Source organism: Schistocerca gregaria, chromosome 4, assembly GCF_023897955.1.
Source record: "Schistocerca gregaria isolate iqSchGreg1 chromosome 4, iqSchGreg1.2, whole genome shotgun sequence".
Lineage (NCBI taxonomy): Eukaryota > Metazoa > Arthropoda > Insecta > Orthoptera > Acrididae > Schistocerca > Schistocerca gregaria.
This window is the reverse complement of record NC_064923.1, coordinates 91,695,504-91,714,850: the sequence shown is the minus strand read 5'-3', so window position 1 is coordinate 91,714,850 and position 19,347 is coordinate 91,695,504. Positions and strand designations below refer to the sequence as shown.

The following is a 19,347-nucleotide window of genomic DNA, read 5'->3' as shown; positions in this document are numbered from 1 at the left end:
TGGTGTCAAACTTCTAACAAGAGATTATAGATCTTAATCAGAGCTTAAGACAGCGTTGTAAGTGGGTAAATCCTGTCAAAATACCGACAGTCAAATTACTCTTGATCGTGGAGAATGTTAGGTAGCAACCTGCGCCTGGTTTTTGGCCCCTTAGTAATATTGAATTATTATTATTGTTATTGTTATTGTGTGGTATTCTGCCTAGTGGCAGGTACATGTCTTCGTACGGAGAATTTCTGATTCCACTGTTCCCTGTCTTCAGCTTCTTCCTTCAGTCTGTTGTATATCCTTACATCTTTCATGTCGTCCAGATGTTGAATTCTTCATCTTCCTTGTCCTGCGTTTCCTCTGAGTTTCCCTTCGATGACACCATGTATGAGTCCCTCGTGTCTAATAACGTCCAATCCAGTTGGCCTTTCTCTGAAGAATTGTACGCAGAATACTTCTCTTCTCTCCTACTCTTCGCAGTACATCGTTATTTTTTATGCGATCTGTCCACTTGATATTTTTCATTCACCTCCAGCACCACATTTCAAAGCTCTCTAAGTATTTTTTCTCCTTCTTTCTCATGGTCCATGTCTCTGCTCCATACAGTGCAATGCTCCAAATGTATCACTTTATCAGTTTTTTCCTCAATGCCTCAATGCCAAACTCAACTTGCTGGTCTGCAGAGTCCTCTTGTTGAAAGCAACTTTGGCCACGGCGATTCTTGCTCGGATTTCGTTGGTGCAGTGGGCATCCTTTGTGATAAAACCTCCCAGGTACTTGAACTGATTCACATTGAATGCCAGCCGAAACGATTCAAAAAAAAAAAAAAAAAAAAAAAAAAAAAAAAAAAATAATAATAATAATAATAATAATAATTCTGTTGTCGTAGCTGTTGTGACAATTCAATTCAAATGGTTCAAATGGCTCTGAGCACTATGGGACTTAACTTCTGAGCTCTTCAGTCCCCTAGAACTTAGAACTACTTAAACATAACTAACTTAAGGACATCACACACATCCATGCCCAAGGCAGTATTAGAACCTGCCACCGCAGCGGTCGCGCGGTTCCAGACTGTAGCGCCTAGAATCGCTCGGCCACTCCGGCCGGCTGTTGTGACGACCAAACATTGGACTCCAGTAGTGCTATATTGGCGAAATCGACCTATAGTGGTTTATATACCCCATTAGGTGTAAAAAATCCGTAGCTTGTGGTCTTGCAGTAGCGTTCTCGCTTCCTGAACAAGGGGGTCCGGGTTCGATTCCGGGCGATGACAAGGATTTTCAGCTGCCCCGATATGTCTAGATGTTGTTGTATCGTCTTCATTATTATTATTCATCCCCATTACGGTCGGAGGAAGGCAACGGAAAAGCACCTCCATTTGGACGTTGCATAGTACGGCGCTGTGGGTCTCCTGCATCGTTCCCTTATGCTCTGTGAATATGCATGGGATTTCATCTCCATTTTCCATCTGTGGAAAAAATGTCATGGTTAAAGAAATTTAAAAAGTAGCGTTACTTGGTTCTACTTGCTCAGGTAATTTATCCTGAGCGACAGCACTCAAACGCGTGGGCAAGAGAATGAAGAAATATAAAACGTATGTGCGTGTGTGTGTGTGTGTGTATGTGTGTGTGTGTGTGTGTGTGTGTGTGTGTGTGTGTGTGTTTGAAATGGAAGTGTTATAACCAATTGTGGCAGGGGGGAGGGGGAATCGTTAAATCGAAGAATGTTGATCTCTGAACTCGTAGGTAGTTTCGGTCGTGAAGGAGCACCAGAGTGTCAAGAAAACTAAGTTTCTCCTGGCCTTTTGATGCTGCAAGAAAAGAAAAGATGCTCAGATCCAGGGATTACTTAGCTCGGTGGCCGCCCTAGAGTCGGCTCAGCTTGTGAGGTCAGCGCCGGTCAGTGGTTTTGTCGTTGACGCTTGTCTTGGGGTGGCCAAGAAATTATGTAACTGTTACATATCACAATGACTAAGTAGTCGCAGGTTTCACAATAACGACTTGACAGCATGTGTCTGTGATTTCAGTCACAACTGGAAGTCGCGAACGGTAAGCAATAACTAAATGTACCACTTCACAATCTGCGACTTGAGTGACAGGTCACAAGTTGAAGTCGTAAGCAGCCACTAAAAGTACGCAATGCACTATTTGTTGACTGGCCCACGAACTTCGTTCTAAGAACTTCGTTGTAGCAAGAAGACTTGTATAAGTTATCTATGGTCTGATAAATGAACCAGACGGTAATTTGTTCAGATAAAAGTTTTACACTTTGCTTTTTACCTGTTCTAAAACTTTGTAGACCGTCTTGCTGGTACTCGAAAGTGAGTCCTGATACCATCTAGCCGAAGTTCTGTTTAGCACCCACGCATACGTTAGGTGCATACATCGCACACGAACCATTAAAAATGCAAGATGGGTAACGCGGAGGGGGAGGAGGGTTGGTTGTGGGGGGGGGGGGGGGGTGGAGGGGAGCGCTAAGGCCCCACTAACTTTTGCGAAAGTTTCTCACAGTACCCGTTTCAACACTACAATGCACTTGTAAACTTAAAAGTGTATCTTCGGGTACTGCACTTAAACTATTCCTGGTTTCAAATTTTATCTGGAAGGTGCATACTTCCCACTCTTTTCACTTGCATATTGTCAGCCTTAAAAGACAACCAAGTATTCGCCAATACAAAATTGTTAAGGCTTTCGTGGCCACTTGTTGACAAACTGCCTATTGGTTTCTGAATCGTGTTCTTCGGCCACCACCGGCAATGGCTTTGACAATGCCTGCTATTCGTGCTGACGAAACCTCAGTAAAATCATTAGATGAACGTCTGCCGAAGAAACCGATACAGAAGCCAATAGGCAGTTTGTCTTCGCCAGTAACGGCATGGCAGAATAAAGGCAAAATTATTATGGGATATGGAAAGGAAGGCTTTAACAACGGGAGAATCATTATTATTGGCTCATGATATATTTCACATTCGTCAGACCTTTCATACCCATAGTCAAGCGGTAGCGACTTTCACTAGCAAGCGGGTTCGAAACTCTCCACTGCTTAAATTTTGAATAAAAATCATCACCATTGGCGTCCGAAGACTTCCAGCATAAAAAAATCACCCTCGTTCTGCCAATGGCCTTGATAAAGGGGGCGAAGGAGCGGACAGAGACTGAGGGCACTCTCTCGTCCTTGTGGTAAGAAACTGCCCCTAAAAGGCGGAGGTATTAGCAATCATCAACGGTATGAAAATGCAGAAGGCAATGGAAACCACTGCATTAAAGACACGTAATATGTATCCACATGCCATGTGGCCTGTGATTGCAAAACTAAAGACACCCGTAGTAGCACTTCTGACGTTGCTGTTGATAATAGCAACAAGACTGAAGGAAAATGAAGAGATGTTCATAGAATTTGCGAACGTGAAATAAGTGTACGACGATGTAAAATGGTGCGACATGTTCGAAATTCTGAGAAAAATAGCTGTATGCTATAAGGAAAGACTGGTAACTTACTATACGTACAAGAGCCAGGGGGAACAATAAGACTGAAAAACCAAGAACAAAATGCTCGGATTAAAAAAGATGTAAGACAGGGAGATAGTCCTTTGCTTCTACTGTTCAATTTACGCATCGAATATAGATGGAAATAAAAGAAAGGTTCAGGAGTGGAATTAAAATTCAGAGTGAAAGGATATCAATAAAAAGATTTGCTGATGACATTACTATCCTGAGTGAAAGTGAAGAAGAACTACAGGATCTGTTGAACGGAATGAATAGTCTGATGCGTAAAAGATGTGGATTGAGAGTAAGCCGAAGAAGAAAGTAATGAGAAGTAGCAGAAATGAGAACAGTATGAAACATAACATTAGAGTTGGAAATCACGGACTGGACGAAGTTAAGGAAAAATGCTACCCAGGGCAGCGAAATAATCCATAATGATCTGAGCAAGGTGGGAATAAAAAGCAACTGTCAGTCACAAAAAGGACATTCCTAGCCAAGAGAAGTATACTAGTAACAAAGATATGCCTTAATTTGAGAGAGAAGTGTCTTAGAATCTGCGTTTCGAGCGTAGCATTACATAGTAGTGATACATGAACTGTGGGAAAACAAGAACAAATGGTTCAAATGGCTCTGACCACTATGGGACTTAACATCTGAGGTCATCAGTCCCCTAGAACTACTTAAACCTAACTAACCTTAGAACATCACACACATTCGTGCCCGAGGCAGGATGCGAACCTGCGATCGTAGCGGTCGCATGGTTCCAGAATGAAGCGCCTAGAACCGCTCGACCACCCCTTCCGGCGAAAACAAGAACAGAAAACAAGAACAGAAAAGAATAGAATGATCTGAGATATGTTGCTACAAACGAATATTAAGTGGAATGATAAGGTAAGGAATGAAGAGGTTCTCCACATAATCGACGAGGAAATGAATGTATCGAAAACGCTGACAAGAAGGGAAAGGATGATAGGACATCTGTTAAGACATCAGGGAATAAGTTTCATGGTGCTAAAGGGAGCTATAGAGGGTAAAAACTATAGAGAGATCGGAATACAATCGAGTAATAACTGTAGACGTAGGTTACAACTACTGTTCTGAGATGAAGAGGTTGGCACAAGTAAGGAGTTCCCGGCAGGCCGAATATTAAGTTAGCACACTTTACAGGCGCTTCTCTTTCATTGACACAGTTCACTTGACCAGAAATGCCACTTAGCAGACATACCTGTATCCCATCCCTCCGGAACGTCAAAATGCGATTCGTGCGGAATATTACGGTAAGTGATGCTTGCGACTAATCACAGTGTAACATCTATGGTGATAAATTGCATTTTAGCGTTGTGGGGACTTTAAAGTTGTGAATTCGTTAACTGCGATTTTAAACTCTGGCGATTCAGAGCCAAGAATCGCAGTCACCGGAAAATAGCATTCACAGAAATCACTGACATCGAGAAGGCACAATGCGTTCTTTCGACTGCATGAGATGTACGTCAACGCCAGTTGGCAATCGGCCCCTTTACTCGCTGGAAGCGGCAGGGACTCGTTCTGCGGACTTTTGCGATGCACCCCTTCCTATCCCCTCCCCCCCCCCCCCCCCCCCGCACAAGTCAGTGACGACCACCGATATGGATCAGCTGATTGATATCAATGCCATTCTGTTTCCTTGGGCACGTGCTCATCATTGACACACCTGTCCCGTAGTGACGAATGGAAATTTCCTGATAGGAGTGGTTTTTAAAGCTTGCATGCGTTAAGGTTTTAAAGAAAAACGGGAAGCGGTCGCCACGACTTTATCTGTTCTGCAAGCGTTCCTTTGAAGAATATCAAAGAGGGCATAAACCTGTTTCCCGCCACGGCCCTGTCTGCTGTGCTAATGTGTAGTGGATCCAGCCTGTTGTAAAACTTTGAAGACCGCCTTGCTGGTCCTCGAAAGTGCGTCCCGATACGGTCTGGCCGAGGTTATAAGAAACCGGTGCCTCTGTGGCAGGCGCTAAGCGCTACTTTTCTCTTCGCAGCTATACTGGGAACCTCATACACTAATGCCTTTCCTGTGTTCACCGTGACCTGGTCACTAACTTTCATTTCCTGCTGGCAGCGATAAATAGCCCCGGACTTTCGCTTAATCGCAACATAACGCTGAACAACAAATTTGAAATGAAAGTGTGTAAATTGCGTGATTTTGATTTATTTATGTTTATTTCAGTATAAAATGATACAAAATCATCATCTTCATAAATATTTAGCTCTAGTTTTTTTTAAAGAAAGGAATCTACATTTTTGTATAAATAATTCACTAACTTAATATGAATTCATGTTCCAAGATTCAGCATAACAAATTTTAAATGAATAATTACTTGAATTATGTTATGTGTTATGCATTGATAAATTTCAGTGCCATTCTGGAAGCACAAAAGTAAATTTTAAGAAAAAAATGAAGATAATATTACATGAATGAAAATACTTTGTAAGTCTACTTTGTACCAGTACTATGTAAAGCGCAAAAGAAAATATGTAAATTAAGTGGTTGCAAATGTATGTAAAGGATTACAAATGTTAAATGTCCATATATAGTATATACAATTAGATATTTTGTTCAGAGATAAATTCAGATGATGACCGTTTTCGCTTGGCTGGACGTTTATGCACATACTCGGTAACGTCCTTTATGAAACCAGAATCAGATTTTCACTCTGCAGCGGAGGGTGCGCTGATATGAAACTTCCTGGCCGATTAAAACTGTGTGCCGGACCGAAACTCGAACTCGGAACCTTTGCCTTTCTCGGGCAAGTGCTGTGCCAACTTTTTTTTTCCGTATCTTTCATTGTGGTTGGACATAGCGGACGTCACGGGACATCCGCTGAAGTTCGTTGTTGGTCGTTTCACTCAGTTTTTTTTTATTACAGAGACTAGCCTGCTCTCTGACCGAACAAACTGAACTACTGTGCCGGCTGTACCAACTGAACTACCCAAGCACGACTCACGCCCCGTCCTCACAGCTTTACTTCTGCCAGTACCTCGTTTCCTATCGTCCAAACTTTAAGAAGCTCTACTCCGTACCTTGCAGAACTAGCATGCCTGAAAGGAAGGATATTGCGGAGACGTGGCTTAGCCACAGCCTGGGGGATGTTTCGCAGGAAAGCTTCTGTAAAGTTTGGAGGGTAGGAGACGAGGTACTGGCAGAAGTAAAGCTGTGAAGACGGGGCGTGACTCGTGCTTGGGTAACTCAGTTGGTAGAGCACTTGCCCGCGAAAGGCAAAGGTCCCTAGTTCGAGTCTCGGTCCGGCACACAGTTTTAATCTGCCAGGAAGTTTCACCCCTATGAAAGTCCAGCAGTAATCTGCTAAAATAGTAAGGCCCCACTTCCCTACGTACCTCTTCACAAATTTGGCAATATCTTGATGAAATTGCTCCCCTTGTTCATCACTTACTTCACCACAATCATGTTGCAACCAAGTTTTTCATAAGATGACAACACAATCTCCTTGTAATTTATTGCTCGTTTGTTCCCTAAGAACTGTAAACAGACTGTCTCAAAACATTCACTTGAATGCTTCTCCTCACCTTACATGATTCCATCAAAAGTATGGTCTCCGATAAGCTCTCGAATCTGTGGGCCTACAAAGATTCCCTCCTTAACTTTGGCGTCACTTAAGCAAGGGAATTTTTGCTTTAAGAACTTAAACGCGTGATCATCTTTGTTCATTCCCTTAACAGAGTTTTTCGTGAGACAAAACTTGATGTGCAAGGGCGGGAGCAGAATCTTTTTAGGGGTCTACTAGAGGTTCACTCTTAATGTTCTTTATACGTGTATGAAGAGATTTTCTGGTGGGCCATTGATGTTTACTGTAATGATATGTTCGAGCTCGGCTATCCCATTCACAGAGAAAGCAGCAATGTTTAGTATAACCTAACTGCATACATAACAGCAATGCAACCACTTTGAAGTCGCCAGAAATGTGCCATTGAGAGTCATTATACTTGATGGCTTCTAGTAAAATTTTCATGTTTTGGTATGACCCTTCATATACACACTATGCCCGACTGGAATTAAAAGTTAGCTCATTACCAATACGTAAAAGCACTGCTTTTAAGCTCAACTTTAACGAAACAATAAAGAGTCTCCATTTATCAGGATAGTAATTAACTGTGAGAGCCTTCATTACACCATTTATGTCTACACATGCCACATGCCTATCTTGCATGTTAAAAAAAGGAGTGAACTGTTGCTCTCTTCTGCGGTAGAATGAAACATATACATTGTTTTCCGGAAAATTGCGCTGCTGCAGTCTTAATGCTAAAATGTCAGCCTTAGCTTTAGAGAGCTCCAAATATCTAATGAGACCACTTAACTCATTTTGAGACAATTTTGGTGGATCATCAGTTGATGATATACTTGGGAGAAACTCTGGATCTTGTGATGAACATGACATTCAGAATCCCCGTCAGAAGTAATCTCGTACTCTGTCGGCGGTTCAGTTATTGGCAATCCTTCCCCATGTAGAACTAGACGTATGGCAGATGGAATATTTGGATAGATCACTGTCCGCTTCTTCTTCTTAGATAATCCCGTCTTGAAAGGAGGAACCATACGAAAGTAGCAGTCACTGACGTGGTTAGTTGGCTCACGCCAGATCGTGGGCACTGCAAAGGGCATTGAACGTCCTTTCCCATGCATCCAATTTCTGAGGTTACTGGCACAAGTGTTGTAGATCACATGTGGAACCCAGGGTTTATCCTGATCACCTATTTTGTACCCAAAGTAGCAACTGTAAGCTTTTTTAATCAGTTGAGTTATTTGCTGTTTTTTTGTGAAGCAAATGTCACTTCCCGACACACATAACAGAATGTGTCAGCATTGTTAACACAAACCCCTAGCATTTTTGTTCACTTCAATAGCATTCAACTTGAACAAGTGGTAGGTAATCTGAAACAAATTTGCAAAAATTATTACGTGCATTAAGAAAGTCACTGAAGTTGAAGAGGAGGGATACAAAAAGATCACTAAAATTGGTTATCAAAATTTTTATATCCAAAATATTGCACAACAGTAACACTAGGGACACTACTATAATTCATTGTTACTAGTTTTTATGACATTGACAAATTATATCTCAACGTAGCAAAACAGTGTAAAATGAAACCTGAAGCTAATTTTGAATTGTCTTTGTGGTATTCGCGAACACCACATTAGAACTGACAGGAATTCGCTATTTTCATTGGATTTACATTTTCATTGTTGCACAGTGAAATTAAAGCTGCTATTAGAAAATAAAGGCCTGTGGGGACCTTAAAACAATACCCACGTAAGAGTGATGGTCTCAGACGAATGAAAAGACGTTAGCTTCTTCAGTTACGTCTAACAAAGAAGCACATGCACTGCGCGTGTTATAAAGCACAGTTTGTATACTCTGAAGAGACGTGAAGAAACAGAAGCAACAAAAAAATAAGAAATTGGAGCAAAAATATCAACTGCACTGCAAATGTCAGACAACCACATAAACTAAACGAACCCACTGACGATAATGAAACTTCACCGAAAAATGGTTGGCTGTTAAAAAAGAATTTGTTTTGTGTTATAGGTGTATTGCTGCCGTCATAGAGTTGATAAATGTTTTTAAGCCTTCGTGGAAGTTTTCTAGTTGATATAGGACCAGCATTAGTAAGCACGATCACCCTCACTTACACTAACAGGAGAATGTGCTAGAAACCACATAAAATGAATACGATATCTATAGAAATTTACATCAGAGCATAAAAATACAGTGCGAGACCACTGATGACTATGTCTTCATGTGCAAGGCGCTTATCAATGACAAATTTGTATTTCCTCAAGATAGAACCGTATTTCCACAGTTATATACAGAGTGCCAATTATTGAACTATATAAAATAAAATCGTCAAAACTGGTGAACGGCTTGCGTTAGGACGTTCAAACTGCGCGGTTGGTCGCCGGGAATGATGGGAATTAATACGCGCATGCGTGGTTTGGTTTAGCAACAAAGCCCACTTTCATTTGGATGGGTTCGTCAATAAGAAAACTGGCGCATTTGGAGGACTGACAATCTGCATTTCGCGATAGAGAAGTCTCTTCACCCTCAACGGGTGACTGTGTGATGTGCAATGTCAGTCACGGAATAATTGAATAATCGATGCGATATTACTTGATGACACTGTCGCTACCGTACGGTACGTGAAGGTTTTGGAAGATGATGTCATCCTCATTCCCTAAAGTGACCCTCATTTTGACAACACGTGGTTCATGCAAGACGGAGCTCGACCCCATCGAAGTAGGGGAGTGGCTGATGTCCCGTAGGATCACTTTGGGGATCGCATTCTGGTTCTGGGCTACCCAGAGATCACTAGCATGGGTCTCAATTGGCCGCCATGTTCTCCGGATCTGAAGGCATGCGACTCCTTTTTGTGGGGCTGTGTTTAAGACAAGGTGTACAGCAATAACCCCAAAACCATTGCTGAGCTGAAAACAGACATTCAGGAGGTGATCGACAGTATCGATGTTTCGACACTTTAGACGGTCATGCAGAATTCCGCTATTCGTCTGGCGTCACAATATTGCCAATGTTGGCAGGCATATCGAACATGTCACAACCTAAATCCGAATATCTGTAGTGACGTTTACGTGTTGAATAAAGTGTGTGCACGCCGTAGGTTGTAACTAATTTACCTTTTTTTCATATAGTTCAATAACTGACACCCTATATTGGGTGTGCGCTTTAAACACAAGATGAAGTGTTTAACTTGTTCACGTGCTACGTCTTAGTTGGTAGTTATTTAAGTGATCAGATTCTACATCATGGCTTTCTGTACGAATTTCATTCTCCACGAATTGTGGTCATTGATGCGGTGGCTTGACAATACGATACGCATATGGCGCAACAGCGGTTGCGCTGTTCCAGCCTGTAGCGCCTGGAACCGCCACCCAGGCTGGCCACAAACCCTCCTCATGGTGAGGTCCATCTATTACTGAAAATTGTATCAACATCCGTACAGTAGTTCCTGAGATTATCCTTAATATGCAAACGGAAACTGCAGCAAGGGACTTAAACGACGGAATGGGTGAATGCAGGTCCTGTGTGGTCTTCAAGGGAATTTTACGCAATTATTCCTGGAAAATGGATGCACGTTTAAGTACGATCCTGGTGGTAGATACCGATTACGCACCCTTCTCTTTGAGGTCGACCACAGAGACTGAATAACACCGAGACGTGGTGAGTAAGGTGGTCAGGGAAATGCAGCAGTTCATCTTCGTGCTCACAAAACAGCCCTGGACGACGATGTGAGCTGTGTGAACAGGGCCCTGTCATCTTGGAATAGAGCATCACGTCTGGGGAAAGGATGCTGTACCATGAGATGGACCTGATCAGCCAAAATGGTCACTTAATCATTTATAGTAATGCGACCTTGCAGAGTAGCTATTGGGTCCGTGGATACTACAACATGGCTGCCCAAATCATCGTAGAACTTCTACCATCTTTCACTCTTGGTGGGTAATTTCGATCTGAAATTGGAAACAGTGTGGAACAAGAATCATTGGACCAAATGACATGCTTCTGATGTTACGTGGTCGAGGTTTTATAGCTTCGGCATCATGTTTTCCTGTTAGAAACATTTGCATTACTGATCAGTTTAACTGTAATTCCAGTTCGCCTTGCAATTTCCCGCTTCTGAAGCTTCCTTCGTGTGGTTTCAGTGCTGACAGGGTTCGCGAGTGCGACATTGAGTTCTGCAGCAACTTTTGCAGCTGAAGTCCTCTTATTTTCCGTCACCGTCCTCTTCAATGAGCGACTGTCACGATCGCTCAACACTCACTTTCGCCCGCGTTGTGGCCTAGCGGATGATGCTTTTCCTTTTTTCCTGTATGCAGTATAAATCTCGCACACAATGCCTCTTGAAACACCAAACACTTTGTCTCCCTTGGTTACGAAGGACACGCCGTATAAGCACCAACAATTTGCCGTCGTTCCATTTGACTTAGCTCACAGCTGCACGAGAACACACGACTGACCACCACTGGCACGTGCAACGTGTTGACGACATTGCACAGGTGCTGCTCTTGGTCAAACACAACAGCGCAAGTCGGCCGGTGTAGCCGAGCGGTTCTAGGCGCTACAGTCTGGAACCGAGCGCCCGCTACGGTCGCAGGTTCAAATCCTGCCTCGGGCATGGATGTGTATGATGTCCTTAGATTAATTAGGTTTAAGTAGTTCTGAGTTCTAGGCGACTGATGGCCTCAGATGTTAAGTCTCATAGTGCTTACAGCCATTTTCAACCAACAGCGCAAACTGCGAACTTCGCTAGCATCTCTATGTTGAAGCACCCACTTCTCTAGGTGCTTCCGTATTTTTGTCCAGCCCCTATGGTACTTCTATAACGTACGGCTGTGTGTCGACATCTCCTGCCCAAAGGGTTTTCGTAAACATCAGCCTCCCTCCAGAAAGCTTTCCAAAACGTATCAGGTAAGGCCACTACAGGTTAATCAGATTAAGGTCTCCCTGTGTTCAGGCTGGAGAAAGCGGCGGAAAATACAAAAGAAACGTTGCCGCGCACATTGGCGGCCAGCACTTGCCGACGGCGCGGGCTGGAAATTATACACTGAAGAGCCAAACAAATTGGTACACCTGCGTAGTATCACTTTGGGCCCCCAAGAGCACGCAGAAGTTACGCTACACGACGTGGCATGGACTCGGCAAATGTGTGAAGTACTGCTGGAGGGAACTGACACCACAAATCCTGCAGGCCTATCCATAAATCCATAAGAGTACGAGGAGTGGAGATCTTTTCTGAATGAAGAGCACGTCTCTAGGCATCCCGCACACGCTCAATAATGTTCATGTCTAAGGAGTCTGATGGCCATCGGAAGTGTTTAAACTAAGAAGAGTGTTCCTGGAGCCACTGTGTAGCAATTCTGGACTTGTGGGGTCCTGCTGAAATCCCCCAAGTCCGTCGGGATGCACAATGGACATGAATGGACGCAGGTGATCAGGCAGGATGCATACGTACGTGTCCGAGTCCTGTCTAGACGAATCAAGGGCCCCATATCACTCCAACTGCACGGGCCACACACCATTACAGAGCCTCCACCAGTGTCAACAGTCATGCAAAGTCCGTGGATTCATGAGGTTGTCTCCATACCCCTACACGTCCATCCGCCAGATACAATTTTAAACGAGACTCGTTCGACCAGGCAACATGTTTCCAGTCATCATTAGTCCAATGTCGGACGGGGCCAGGCGAAGCGTATAGCTTTGTGTTGTCCAGTCATCAAGGGTTCACAAGTGGGCCTTTGGCCCCGAAAACCCATATCGATGTTTTTTTTAAATAATTCTCACGTTCACGCTTGTTGATGGCCCAGCATTGAAATCTGCAGCAATTTTCGGAAGGGTTGCATTCCTGTTGAACGATTCTCTTCAGTCGTCGTTCGTCCAGTTCTCGCAGGATTTTTTTTCGGCCGCAGCGATTCGAAGGTTTGTTGTTTCACTCGATTCCTGATATTCACGGTACTCTTGTCAAATGGTCTTACGGGAAAAGCCACACTTCAAGGCTACCTTGGGGATACTGTGTCCCATCGCTCGTGCGCCGACTATAACACCACGTTCAAACTCACAGAATTCTTGATAACCTGGCATTGTGGCAGCAGTAACGATCTAACAACTGCGCCCGACACTTGTCTTGTATAGGTGTTGCTGACCGCAGCGCCGTTTACATATCCCTGTATTCTAATACGCATGCCTTTATCAGTTTCTTTGGCGCTTCAGTTTATGTGACAACATCTGCTACGGTTGAGGGTACATAGACATACTAGGTAATCCTGACTGTGAAGTGTGGAGGTGACTGTGCTTTAACTCGCGCTGTTAGCTCGCTCACAGAGGGCTGTTCTGTTGTGTTGCAGGTCATCGCGGGGTCGCCGGAGGCCGCATCACAGGACGCCGACAGCGCAGGTGAGCCAGCTAATTCCAGGCTCCTCCTACATTTGCAATGCGCGCATCAGCCGTGAACAGGTCACGCTTCTGAAAGAGTTACGCGCTTGGAGTGCGCACTGGAGAAATCGATGCCACGTGCGAGAGCTCAGTCGTCACACATGAGGCGATGAAAAGTTTGATTCTCTTGAAGACTTTCGCACTTTTTACAGTGCCCTTTTTGCTTAATGCGCACTAAGTCATTCATATTCTGCACACACAAGTTTAATTTTGTTTACATGAGAAATGACGGTTACGATTACCTCTGCTCAAAGGGCTTTTCACTCAGGAAGTCACGTTAAGGGACGCAGTGTGACATCATAACATTCCACAGTCGATTGTCAAACGGCGGCGTTCAGCAGGACGATCAACGGAGCGGTACTTCACAGGACGCAAACGTTAAGGATTATCGGAAAGAATTGTTAACTTTGAGGTTGGTGGGTGGGCACTAGAGCTGTTCTTATTTGTCAGGTCACAGTTTTTCTTTACACTGCACCATGGTTTAGATCTAGTCCACAAAAACTATGTTGTGTGTAATTTGGAGTCATTACCAAAAGAAAAAGGATACACAATCCCCAACTAAATAAAAAAAATCGAAATTTCACATAAGAATATTATATGACGCAAAAACATCTCAAGTAGCTTATTAGACTTTAAAAATCGAACAGAATTATACTGAACATATTTAAAGCAAACCCGTGTTGAAAATTAAACTTTCTTTTAAAAATCCTGTCTTTTGATAAAGTTCATTTCATGCTATGGAACGTATTGTGGCACTCACGTACAACCTAAATAACATATGGGTTCTGTCTCTCCTATTTTATACATTACTCAGTTTAGCAAGTTCTATATAACATTACGAAAGTCTTCAATTTTATAACAGTGCGAAGAACTTGCCTTACGAAACTTGTCACTCAAGTCAAATATCCAGAATAAGACTTCCACTCTCCAACGGAGTGTGCGCTGATATGGCAGATTAAAACTGTATGGCGGGCCGAGATGCGAACTCGGAACTTCTGCCTTTCCCAAGAAAGTGCTCTGGCAAATGAGTTTCCCAAGCTCGAATCACAACCCATTGTCACAGCTCTACTTTCACCAGCACCTCGTCTCCTACCTTCCAAACTTCACAGAATATCTCTTGCCTAAATTGCGGGATCAGCACTCCAGGAAGAAAGGCTTTCGCGGAGCCATGGCTTAAAAAAACCTGGGAGATTGTTTCCAGAATGAATTTTCACTCTGCAGCGGAGTGGACGCTGATATGAAGCCTTATGGCAGATTAAAACAGTGTGCCGGGCCGACACTCGAACGTGGAATCTTTGGCATTGTTCCTGCAGTGATAATCCTGCAAATTACGCAGGAGAATTGCTGAGAAGTTTGGAAGGTAGGAGATGAGGACTAGCTGAAGAAAAACTCTGTTCATTCTGTTACAACAGGCTTTCAATCTGTGAGAGAGGCCAATGACTCAAGCAACAATAAGAGTGCTACGCGTATTCAAGAATTCAACTTACTGAGATACGCAGGTGTTATTTTGTTTCATTTTAAGAGAAGATTCCTTTAATTTCAACGTCAGATCACATCGACAAGGTCTGCCGCCGAGATAGTGGATCTATATTTTCTTACTCATGTGTTTTATTTTAAAACATATTTGTATGGAAATCTTTTGTTGTAAGTGCATTAATACGTATCATAGCTGCATCGTTTCTTTCACCTCTTCAAGGTTGCCCATACTCGTTCAAAAGCTTTTCTATCTTTCTCTAATAAATGATGATTTTAACGAACCTTGGCTTTTGTTTCAAGTAATAATTAATCAGATACTGGCTATATTTTCAACGATATTGGTATTCGAAGAATTAGAAAGGGCTATGTCTCCAGATCTTTGAAATAAAAAGATGTGTCTTTTGGTCTATGAATCTCCAGCAACATTCCAGTATATTTCAGTGTCTTCCTCCACTGTTGATACAAAACTCATTTTGATATAACAGTTTTCTCGGCTCCTGTGTCGGTACTTGTACGTATTTGTCAATAATAACCGCTTCCCAAACAGCTTGTGTAACACTTTGAACAGTTCATGTACACATCGTGAAATTGTAAAACGTAAGTATTAAAATTTCTTTGATAGGTGTGAGTTATTTTCCCCGCGATATTTTTTCACCAAAGGTTTGGGCCAGCATGTACACAAGGTAGCGCAGACTCCTGCTAGCAGTGTGTGGTTTTCTTAGCAGATACACTGCTCTTACCTAGAACGCCCGTGGCAGTTCCAGACCATCGACTCGTATTCCCTGCTACTCATTATATGTGCGCAATACATTTCCCCTCGCTTCACGTGGTAACCATTATGTCTGAAAGCGGACCACTTATATTCCATTCAAATAATTTCAAATCCTGTCTATTTTACTGCTCATGTAAGGAACTTACCATTTGGTACACCAAGTGGAAGCACTTTTCAAGTTGTATCTGATTCCCTTCTAGTTATTAAGTGGCAAGCAAACTCAGGAATGCCCTGTCAGGTACACCCTGCTGTGATAAAACAGGCTCATGTCGCATACCATTCTGGTTTTGTAACTTGTTTCATCTCTGGAAGCGAGGATCATTAGGTCTTTTCTGTATTTAGCAACAACACCAGATAATGGTAATCACTAAAAGTCGCCACAAGACAACCTAACTTACAGTCCTTGCCCTGGTGGCAACACATTAGTGGCGTTAAAATACCGTCCTGTACAACATCGAAACAAAAAGCGATGCGCGTTTTATCTGTGATATTTAGGCTCATTGGTCGGGTGAGTGATCAAAGCACAACTGTGAAAGGTATTGAGAACATATACGTCTCACTGATAGTACAAAACAACGTAGTAGCATAATCTTTCACAGCAGTAACCCCCACCGCCGATACTTTAAAGCACAGAATCGCTCTGTTTAAGGGAAGCAAGGTGAGACGTCATATCTCGTGAAATATCAGTCGTAAAATGATAGAATTTTGAATTTGCATTCAGTGACATGTGTGGATACTATCTACAGAAAAATGGTTCAAATGGCTCTGAGCACTATGCGACTTAAATTCTGAGGTCATCAGTCGTCTAGAACTTAGAACTAATTAAACCTAACTAACCTAAGGACATCACACACATCCATGCCCGAGGCAGGATTCGAACCTGCGACCGTAGCGGTCGCTCGGTTCCAGATTGCAGCGCCTAGAACCGCACGGCCACTCTGGCCGGCTGTCTACAGAATGCTTTGCGGACAGAATTCGTAGTAAGGAAGTAATAAATTAAAACGCTATGCCTGATGTTGGAGGTTTATTGCGTGAACAATGAAATGTAGTAATTTACAATAATTGACAGATTTCTTTCCTTTCATTTGTGAGTCGTGTCACGGTGTTTCTAAAAGGTTAAAAATTCAGTTTAAAGTTTATTCCAAGCCGCTAAATGCTGTCATTCTAAAGTACTCTACCAATACAGTGCGGCTAATATGCGCGTTCTGAGTTATTCTGCTTCAAGACACATAAAAAGTTATTAATTTCAGAATTCTACTTATTATGTTAATATGAAGATAGTAACTGTTCGTAAAGATGATGACCATGCAGCTTCTTTAGAACGAAATGATAATTAATCGAAACCCTCAGCTGCCAACAGGTGTTGCTGATATACCTCAATGAGGACGTCTGAAAATGTGTGCCCCGACCGGGACTCGAACCCGTTAAAGGCTACCTGGCCATTGACCTTCTCCTGTGCGAATGCGCACACTTTGCCCGAGCTCTTACGGGAATGGTTGCCTTAGTTGGCGCGAGTAACTAGTGAATGGGCAAATATCTTTCAGGAACATTACGAATATAGATTGTGGACAGTTGAGAATGTGGGTCTCATGGAAAGCCTGCAAGGGATGAGTCCCTGCAGTCACGCTATCCTCTGTGTCCTTGGTGACTGAGATGGATAGAGCGTCTGCCATATAAGCAGGTGATCCTGGGTTTGAGTCTCGGTCGGGGCACACATTTTTAGCTGTCCCCATTGAGACATATAAATAACACCTGTTGGCGGCTGAGGGTTTCGATTAATTATTTCTTATTATGTTAAGCCTTTAACGATACATTGTACCTTTTAATGACTCGATTAAGTCAGCATTTTAAATATTTAAATTCGTTTGATAATTATATGACATAGTGGAAAATCTAGTTATGGTACCACTGGAAATCATTATTAGATGGGTAGCCTCCAAAAGTGACCGGGTGACGAGATGACCGGGCGACCGGGTTGTATTAGAACACGTATGTAAGTTTAAGAGGCTTTCAGCATAATAAGAATGAAGTATATTTGGTAGGAAAATAACTTAACCATAATTTAACGCATTGTTACTGAGGCTGTGGCTTCTAATTCTGCCAAATTAACAGAAAATGCAGAATAGTCAGCTCCAAGCATTCACCGTGGGTAACAAAGACATTGAGCATCTTTGGTCGGAATTTGAAGGTACCGTCCACCACGTGCTATAGACGTATATGCCTAACAAAAATATAGGCGAGGGAACAGATCCACCTTGGTACAACAAACACATTAGGAAGTTGCTGAGAAACCAGAGAATTTTGCACAGTCGTTTTAAACGTAGTCACTGCCCCGCTGCCAAACAGAAATCATGCTAAATGAAAGCAGCTCTCAAAAGGTCAATGAGAGATTCTATTAACGAATTTGTTAGCAATATTTATCTACTGATTCTAAAAACAACCGCAAAAAATTTCGGTCGTACGTAAACTCTATGAACGCTACAAATAATTCAATGCCTTCTCTTGCTGACAGCACGGGTAATGTAACAGATGATGATAAACAGAAGGCTGAAATTCTAAACCTAGCTTTCAAAAACTCGTTTGCGGTAGAGTACTGAAGCACCATTCCCCCTTTCATTTATCGAACAAACGCAAGGATGGCTGACAGTGTATAGTGTATCTGGGATTGTAAAACAATTAAGATCCTCAGACGCCAGGAAGGTATCTGGCCTAGACGGTATCCCCGTAAGATTAAATGTTGACTACGCTAAAAATATAGCACAATTCTTATCCATCGTCTATTAGAGATCATTGGAACAGCGGAAATTTCCACGGACTCTTAAGACCCAGATCATAGCAATCTATAAAAATGATAGAAAATCGGATGCACGTAATTACCGGCCAATTTCACTGACATCGATTTGTTGTAGAATCATGAAACATGTTTTGTGTTCAGACATTATGACCTTTCCAGACTGAGAAGCTCATCTGCAGAAACCAGCACGGTTTTAGGAAACAGCGGTCGTGCGAGACACAGCTGGCCCTCTTTGTGCATGATATACAACAGGCTCTAGATACCGGCTCCCAGGTTGATGCCATATTTCTCGACTTTCGCTTGCTCCAAACAGTGCGCGTACGGTCTATCCGATGACGTATGCGGTTGGATAGAAAGTTTCCGAACAGACAGAGAGCAATATATCGTTCTGAATGGGTGACTTCAACAGAAACAAGCGTAACATCAGGTATGCCCCAGGGCAGCGTAATCGGTTCTCTGCTTTTTACGATTTTCATAAATGATCTGGTAGATGGTATAGACAGCAGCATTAGACTGTTTGTCGATGATGCTGTAGTCTACAGGAAAGCAGTATCACACGAAAGTTGTGAACAAATCAATGAGAATTTGCAAAAAATAAATGCGTGGTGTAATGACTGGTAGTTCTCTCAATATTAGTAAGTGTAACCTACTGCGTATAAGAAGGCGAAAATCACCATTAATGCACGAGTACAAAATAAATGCCCAGTATTTAGAAGCGGTAACATCCGTCAAGTATCTGGGTGTGACTATTCTAAATCATCTTAAATGGAATGATGAGATTACACAAGTAACGGGCAAGGCGAATTCTAGTTTGCGGTTTATTGGTGGAATCCTATG

At 42.7% G+C, this 19,347-nt stretch overlaps 1 protein-coding gene across 1 annotated transcript in view; it reads left to right on the top strand.

Annotated features, from left to right (window-relative positions):
• Positions 1-19,347, top strand: part of LOC126267611 (uncharacterized) — a 523,505-nt gene that overhangs the window by 359,700 nt on the left and 144,458 nt on the right. Inside the window, exon 3 of the mRNA XM_049972912.1 lies at positions 13,381-13,429. Coding sequence (XP_049828869.1) covers positions 13,381-13,429 — 49 coding nt within the window. The remainder of the gene's footprint in view (positions 1-13,380; positions 13,430-19,347) is intronic.